This window comes from Acanthisitta chloris, unplaced genomic scaffold, assembly GCF_000695815.1.
Source record: "Acanthisitta chloris isolate BGI_N310 unplaced genomic scaffold, ASM69581v1 scaffold2255, whole genome shotgun sequence".
In the NCBI taxonomy this organism is placed as follows: Eukaryota; Metazoa; Chordata; class Aves; order Passeriformes; family Acanthisittidae; genus Acanthisitta; species Acanthisitta chloris.
The window spans coordinates 99,964-108,459 of NW_008675209.1; the positions used below are offsets into that span (position 1 = coordinate 99,964).

General features: G+C 46.2%; 1 protein-coding gene across 1 annotated transcript in view; it reads right to left on the reverse strand.

Annotated features, from left to right (window-relative positions):
- The window catches only part of LOC103803097 (collagen alpha-1(V) chain-like), a 146,386-nt gene that overhangs the window by 40,843 nt on the left and 97,047 nt on the right, over nt 1-8,496 (reverse strand). The window contains 6 exon segments of the mRNA XM_009075634.1: nt 1,690-1,743; nt 1,953-1,997; nt 4,914-4,967; nt 6,086-6,130; nt 6,755-6,808; nt 7,487-7,531. Of these exon segments, the coding sequence (XP_009073882.1) occupies nt 1,690-1,743; nt 1,953-1,997; nt 4,914-4,967; nt 6,086-6,130; nt 6,755-6,808; nt 7,487-7,531 (297 nt within the window).

The following is an 8,496-nucleotide window of genomic DNA, read 5'->3' on the forward strand; positions in this document are numbered from 1 at the left end:
AGAGTGAAGAAAAAATCACCATTAATCATAGTGAAAACTCAACATTAATCATAGAGATCTTTGTTTTCTCTGCTATTGACAATGATATCTCTGCAAACTGATGGTCCTAAACATATTGCTCATTAAATATCAGCTGCTGCCCTCTGGTTTTTGGCTCACCAGAGAGCACCTTATAGTCACAAACCTCTGCTGACTTGATTTGCCACATGGGAAAATCACCATTAATCATAGTGAAAACTCAACATTAATCATAGAGATCTTTGTTTTCTCTGCTATTGACAATGATATCTCTGCAAACTGATGGTCCTAAACATATTGCTCATTAAATATCAGCTGCTGCCCTCTGGTTTTTGGCTCACCAGAGAGCACCTTATAGTCACAAACCTCTGCTGACTTGATTTGCCACATGGGCTTGGTGGTCCCTACCCATGAGTTCTGTTTCCAGGAATAAAACATACTACAAAAAGGTTTTTCAGTGTCTATTTTCCATAAAAACCACATTTCCATAAGTGCCTTGTCAGCTTCATTATTCCCAGAAAAAGCAGTGCTTAAGCTGTGCATGGACACTTGGGAAATGAATCCATATTAAAATCTCCCAGCACAGAGCCAGAAATATCTAATACCCTCAACATAAACTTATCTTTTTTTCAAGAAAAATTGTAACTAAAGATACGAAAAGATTTGTGCACAGGACACGGTTCTGGTAAGCAAGGCAAGGTCTAAATGCTATTTATAACTACAAACCCAATCACTTTTTTTTCTAAGCTAGAGGCTCCTGTACTTAATAGAACTCTGCTTGTAGGAAGCAAAACCTTGTCTGTAGTGTTTGTGCATGACACACTTTCTCTAGCTCACTCTAATGTGGAACAGTTCCACTTTAGTGGTAAACACACCAGCAAAGCATTCCCTAATGGATCACTACATCTCAAGCTGCAAGAAATGAGGTGGAAGTTTGCTCTGGCTGAACACATCCCACTTACATTTTGAAGGCAGAGCAGCAAATGGGTTTGTGCTACTGAAAATATATACAAGGGACTCTAAGAGGGTTTCACTAAACTTCTAGTCAGTCCCCAAGCTGTGTTTGTGTCTGCTGGCACAGATCCCTGTGGATTCATGGGACCTTTGGGATGCAAGATGCATCTGTACCTGAGCTAATATATCTTGATGGGTATAACAGCCAGAGCTGGATAGGGAAAAAACCACTCACTGCCTTCTTACCAGCATGCAGGGCTGGGATTCAATCTAGTGAGAAACACATTGCTGAGAAGCACAAGCTCTGTCTACCAAGGGTTTGAATGAGGAGCATGGAAGGCTCACGGTTTAGGAATAGGCTGCTTTGTTTAATTAACAAGCCTTGGTAAAGTCTTCCTGTGTGGCTGAGATTGACTTTAGGTGTAAAGTAGAAGGAATGGGAAAGGCAGTGAAACACCAAAAAGTACAAGACCAATCTCTCTGAAGCACTGAAGGATGCTAAGAGGGGCCTGTTGGGGAGCAGGGAATTCATAATCCTCACGGATCAGAGAAGATTCTGGACCAAAGCTCACTCAAGCAATAAGATGCAGCTGGTCACTGAGGTGGCTCCAAGTGCCCTGATAGGACATCTGTGCCCACCAGCAGTGCCACCTCCAGCATAAGCTGGAGAACTCCAGCTGAACAAACAATGCCATGGACACTGTGTGTCCTCCTTACCTTGACTCCACGAGGTCCTGGGTAACCGATGGGGCCCTGAGGCCCTGGGGGACCCTGAGGTGAACAAAATGCCCAAAGCATGTCAAAAATCAACAACTGAGGGCTCAGCTCTCAAATTTCACCTGTGTTTGCTTCGTGCACCCCTCCCCTGCCCCACATCCCTCCCTCCCTGCCTGGCCATCCCTGGAGTTCCATGGAGAGTTGTCTCCACCCAGTTACCATGACCTCCCTCTTAGTGATGATGATCTTGTTGGGGCACCTACCTGACTCCCCTTCTCTCCAGGAGGACCTTCCTTGCCAGGATGACCCTATTAATACAAGAATAAAGAGAAAAATGGGGTTAGTGCACATCTAATCCTTCAGGAGCCAACAAGTTGCTCCAGCAGCTGAGATGTATTTGTCAGAGAACAGCAGCTCCCCAGGAAGCTCCTCCTGATACAAGTGGCCAACTTGCAAGAGTGACCTTTCCTCAAAAGGAATAAGAGCAGAATTTGGGTCCTTGGTTGTTTTCCACCTGGTTATTTATACTTTGGCCCTTCCCCACCTTTCAGCAGAGAAGCACAAACCGTTTTGCAGTACTTTTTACATATCAGAACACCTCAGTGAGCTCAGCAGCATCTACCATCTACATCTTGCAGATGGGAAAACAGATAAAATCAAGTCCATGTGTTAACAAACTTGTGAAGGTCACAAGATGCCCAGACTTGGTCAGAGCCCCTCATTAATTCCTTCATTCCTGGAGTCCATTACAAGATCCCATGACAAATGCTCAGCTAACCTACACCCCTGCTAGACAGAGCCTGGCTGGCTGCTGGCCAGCATTCCTCTTGGGATTTGATGCTGAATAACACAACATCCAAGAATTTCCAACACATTCTCATTGATAGCCTTTAGAAGCTTTTTTTTTGCTGGGGTTGCAGCCAGTAGGAAACAGTGTGAATTGCCTCAGATATAGTTTGGAGGATTAGGGAGAAATAGAGGAAAGACATGAAGGAGTTTTTAGTGATTTCCATACTGTTGGTTCCAAAGTGGAGCCAGGATGGAAGATGATCTAGGGTTGGCAGTTCCAACAGGAATAACCCCTGCAAGGGCACTCACTGCTCACCCAGGGAGCTTCATTTTATAAAGAGGATAAAAGCACATCCACCTGCTCTAAAGCCACTAAGACCTTGTGCACTCATTGCTTTCTTTACTTGGGAATTCTCTCCCCTAAACACACAAATGAATCTCTAGCAATTTACCAAAGAAAACTCTACAAATGTTTTCCATCAGCAGTTTCAGAACGGGAATGTCAGAGCAGGCAGAGTCCCTGAGACAGGCTGGTTTAATAAAGAAACAACATGACAGCTGTCACTTCTACATCAACACAACGTGGGAGAAAACCCAATCTCAATTTGCACTGTGAGTTTAAATGGCACCAAGAGCACCAGGGCACAAAGGGGCTCAAATAACCATCTCTGCTTTCAGCTCCTGGTATTTCCCTGCAGCCCAGGGGAGGCACAATGGATGTGCAGCAGGATTTCAAGGCCTTGGTCCACTCTGCACTAAACCAGCACCATTTCTTACACAAGGCCTTTCTTGTACAAGTAAAAGGCTGTTCTTAACCAAGGAAAGGACTTTCCTTAACCAGGGAAGAAGCTGTCATTAGTCAGGGTAAAGGCTTTTCTTAACTAGGGAAAAAGCTGTTCTTGGACAAGGAAAAGTCTTTTCTTAGCCAGGGAAAAGAAATTCAACGTCTTAAGCAACGTCCTCCATATTCCTGATGTTTAGAACTTAAATCTGTAGAAGCTAAACAAAAAAATCTATCTTTTTATTGGCTATTAATTAGCACAGCAAAAAGCACCTTTATGTGTCCATATTGAGACACTGGCACAGGTTGCCCAGGGAGGCTGTGGTTGCCCCAACTCTGGCAGTGTTCAAAGTTGGAAAAAGACTTGAGCAACCTGCTCTGGTGAGAGGTTTTCCCTGCCCAGGGCAGGGGATTTGGGCTGGATGATTTCTAAGCTCCATTCCAACCCCTACAATCATATGATTCCATGATTTCCACAATGCCCATCTCCATCACTGCTGCTGAGATAAAAAACTGAGGACCAACTTAGTTGGCTTTGCAGTGAGATGCCTCTGGCCCTCAGGGATTTTCAGATCTACTCCAAGATTCTATAAAGAGAAAATGGATGAGTTTTTTGTCCTTGGAAAGAGCAATCCATGTGCTTACAAACCCTCAGAGCCTGCAGAATGCATGGCTACCTTTGGGAAAGGCCCAGTGTCCATGCAGAGCCACACGTGCTCAGCCTGCAGGTCTCACACAACCTCCAGTCTGCATAAAAATAGACCCATCAGCTTCTCCAGCCAAAGCTCCCTGGAGGCTTCTGCAGGAATTTCACGGCAAAACCTACAGATTTAGAGATGTTCTGAGCTTTGCTGTAGCTGCTCTGTTGACTCAGCTAACAATTGTAAGGATGTTCCAAGTGCCCTCTGTAGGAATGATAATCCCACAGTGGGAAATGTCATTTTTTGGGGCCATGCTCTGCATTTTCATTAGTGCAATGTAACTACTTTACATTTCTCAGTTCTTAAAACCAGCTGCCTCTGAAATGGGTAACAATGAGATCAGTTTTAAAGGCCAGAGATTTTTAAAACTGATTTCTAGAGCAAGGAGCAAATGATGTTTAAAGGAGGATTAGAGGAGGAAACTGCAAGAATAGAACATTGACATGTAATTTCAACCTGCTCTTATCATCACTGTGCAGCAGTGCCCAGTCGCCCCAGTGAGGTGAGAGCCACCCCAGGCATGATGTGCTGTGCATAAACACACACAGGAGCCTGTCTCTGCCTCAGGGAGCTGCCAACACTCAGAAAACACAGAGAAAGAACAAGAGGAGGGGAAAGAGAGGCTTCAGGAGATGGTGAGAAGTACTCACTGCACAAAGCTAAGAACAGGGATGAGTCTACCCAAACTCAACCCTTGAACCCTACTGACCCACAGGTTGTGCTGTTTATTTCCCTTTTAAACTCTCTTTATCTCAACCCATGAGTTTTCCAGCTTTTACCCTTCTAATTCCCTCCCTGATCCTGCTGGTGGGACAGTGAGTGGCAGTGTGAGGTTTGGCTGCTGCCTGGGGTTAAACCACAACACATCTCACACACTTCACAAGCCCAGGGTGGATGGATTGATGCAGGATCAGCCCTGGTGTCCAGCAGGGAAGCAGGAGAGGATGGCTTACCGGAGGTCCATCTGCACCAGGCATGCCAGGGAGACCAGGTTTGCCCAGAGGTCCCTAAAACCAAATAGAAAATCAACAGCTGCAATGGTCAGAGCCTCCAGAACATCAGAGGACACATATCTTGCTTTTCCTAGCTGGGAAAGGCTGCAGAGACATGAGGTTGCTGGGAAAGCTGCCACAACTTGTAGGGAGTCTGTTTATTTCTGGGGGCAGAGCTGTTCCAGCATCCTGGGATGCTGCAGTGTCTGTGCTGGCACCTCATTCACACACAGACATGATCCAGCAATGAGAGCTCAAGGAGAGACCCCAGGGCATGAGGCACCACACTGTGTCCTGTAGAAAGGACATGATGCTGCAAAGACATATCAGGACAAGGTGGAGGAGGATGTCAAAGATGGGCTCACAGGCCCAAGAAATGCCCATTCTTTGGTGTCAAATATCAAGCTGATTCAGTGGCAAAGGAAGAGAGGAGCTGCCCCAATTGACTGGACTTGCTGCGTTAACACTGCTCAGTGAGTAACTTTTAATTAAGCAGCCCCTAATTGTGCCACTTATCTGACAGAACTGCTAATGTGCTTCTTTCCAGGAGAATTATTGATGGTTCAAGTCCTCCTCACACATGCAGAGGCTTCTCCCAGGGCACACACTGGAATGCACAGTGTCCTTGCTCAATGGGAGCTGAATAAAACCCCGGAGAACAACAGCTATGTGGCAAAACTTCCTCTCCTTTACATCCTGATGGTCCCAGGGCTGCTTGGGGGAGCTGAGATCAGCACCCACCCCATGCCAACAGCCATGGAAAATCAGAGAGACAGAGGGAGGGGAACTCAGCTGAGTGAGCCAAATCCATGGGCTCTTCCCATTACCATCCCACTCAGACTTCCAAAGCATTCAGCCCCCAGAAAACGACAATTTTCAATCCTCTCCTAATGCTTTACCATAGGCTGCCTGCAAAATGTTTCTGCTCAGAGGGGAAATGAATGCAAATATTCTGAATTAGAGGTAAACTGTGCTGTCTTGATCTCTCCTCCGTCTGGAATGAGAGGCATTAGACTTTCATGGCCACAGCTGCAAACAGATGTTGCACATGGGGCAAAGAAGCAGCTGAAGGAGCAAAATGCATAGCAATGGCCACAGTTGTTTGCAGCCAGAGCTGCAGTGTTCAAACCTACTTTCTCTCCTGGGGGACCAATTGCGCCTTGTGGACCTGGAAGACCCTGTGAGAAGCCAAAAAAAAAAAAAAAAAAAAGATCATTAAGGAACAAGTTATTCCATCCAAATGCATCTTGGCAGTGGCTCAGCTGAGCATTATTCTAGTGCCTGTGATGTCTGGGGATTTCCCCAGCTCCATTCATTCTCAGAATGGCTTGTGAGAGGTGATAAAATTGCCTTTCAGCATGGTGTGGCTGCTCTGAGAGCTGTACCACTGAGCCATGGGCAGCCAGGCTCACCCTGCACCAGAACAGAGCTGCTCTGAGGAGTGAGACTCACTGAGAGCCATGGAGAAGGCTGACAGCAAGGCTTGGATGGCTGTATTCCCCATCTGGCTCTGGAGAAAGTGGACTGGGGATGCTAAATATCAGATGAGAGCCACAAGGTATGACTTGGCCAAAGAGGCTGCTTAGACCTGGGTTGGCTTTGCAACACACAGCAAAAGGCAGGTGAGAACTGGGGGAATCTGACACTGGGAGCTTTTTCAGGAAGAATTTGGACCAGCAATGTATCATCAGCCAATTCCCAGCAAATCTCCATCGTGCTGGTCCTGTCTCTGGCAGGGAAATGAAACTTGTGCTGAAGTATAATTCCTTTTTCCTACCTGTGGCAAAGGAGTTTCCTCTTACCTGAGCACCTGGGTTACCCTGCTGTCCTGGGGGACCTGGTTCACCTTGAGGACCCTGTGAGGAGACAAGGGCACAGATGAAAATAGGAAAGGTGAGAGCAGAGCTGATGCATCTTCAGGCACCACAACTCCTACCCTGCAGACACCTGGATCCTCCCAGCCATATCCTTGTGTTCCCACTAACTGAGTGGACTTGAGCTCCTGGATCCACATCCTCTCTATCCTCCTTGAACCCTCTCTAATCTGCTGCCAGTAACCAAGAACTCCTGGAAACAGCTTCTCTGTCCCACTGGGACAGGGAGGAGTGAAGTTACTTCAAGCCACACTCATGTCTCTCAGCCCAAATGAGCTGAGCAAAGCTCTAACACTACCTGGCTCTACATTGGCTCTTCTCCAGGGAATCCATTCCAGCCAATCCATGCTAAGTACAAGGCACACAAAGATTTTTTTTCCTCCCAGTTCAATTATTCTATTTTGATATTCATTAGACCAACACACATCTTGATGGAAATATTTCATCTTTTCTGGGGAAATGATGTGAGATTCCATCAGAAATGATAATAAATTAACAGCCATTTGCTGTAGGAACAGATTCTTGGTGTTTTTCAAGGGCTCTGATAGAAATCTAGAGCAGGCTAAAAAGCAATTAGCAAATCTAATCTACCAGAGTACATTTTACATTTAGCTCTATCTAACATCTGAACTGCCTGGAAAATTTGCAGTGAGAACTTACCACATTCCCTTTGGGACCTGTTTGTCCATCCATCCCAGCCACACCCTGAGAAAGGATTTCAAAAGCAGCAGTAAGAAAATGTCTCATATCTGCACCAGAAAAGTAGAGAAACTGCCATAAAAAATAACAAACCACCAGGAGACCCCTTGGAGCACATGGAAAGGGAACAATTGTCTAAAGGTGTTTGGTACAGCAGCCAATTCCATGAACCACTTTACCCTTCCAGAAGTCATTGCAGTGCTTTCCCCACTGTTTTAACCTGCCTAGGAGGCAGAATCAGTGCCAGGTCAAGCAAATGCTGGCTAAGAACCACAGCTGCATTGCCTCTGACAGTAAGCAGGTGTGGAGAGGCAAAGAAAAATGGGAAAAAACACGTGGCTTGGGATGGAAAACTTCACTCAACAAGGCAGAGGGTGAGGGCAATGGGCCTGTGCTGCCTTGTGCAAAACGACTGGACTCAAACACTCCCTGAGCATCTTCACTGAGGGGCAACATGGTGCACGGTCAGCTGGAGATGTTCTCCTGCCACTGTTATATGATTATGGAATTGTTAAGGTTGGAAATGACCTCTAAGATCATCAAGTCCAACAGTCAACCCAACACCACCACCGTGGTCACCACTAAACCATGTCCCCAAGTGCCACATCCACTTGTTTCTTGAACACTTCCAGGGATGATGACTCCACTAACTGCCCTGACAGCCTGTTCCAATGCTTGACAACCATTTCCATGAAGGAATTTTCCCTAATGTCCAACCTAAACCTCCCCTGGCACAACTTGAGACCATTTCCTCTCATCCTGTAACTTGTTACTTGGGAGAAGAGACTGAAATGTACTTCACTACAGCCTCCTGTCAGGGAGTTACAGAGAGCAAGAAGGTCTCCCTGAGCCTCCTTTTCTCCAGGCTGGGGGGCAGCACAAGGTACCTGGCTATAATATCACGTTCATGGGAGATGAGACAGTTCAGGAGCAAATTCTAAACTGAATTTCTCCTCATTAAATTTCAGCAG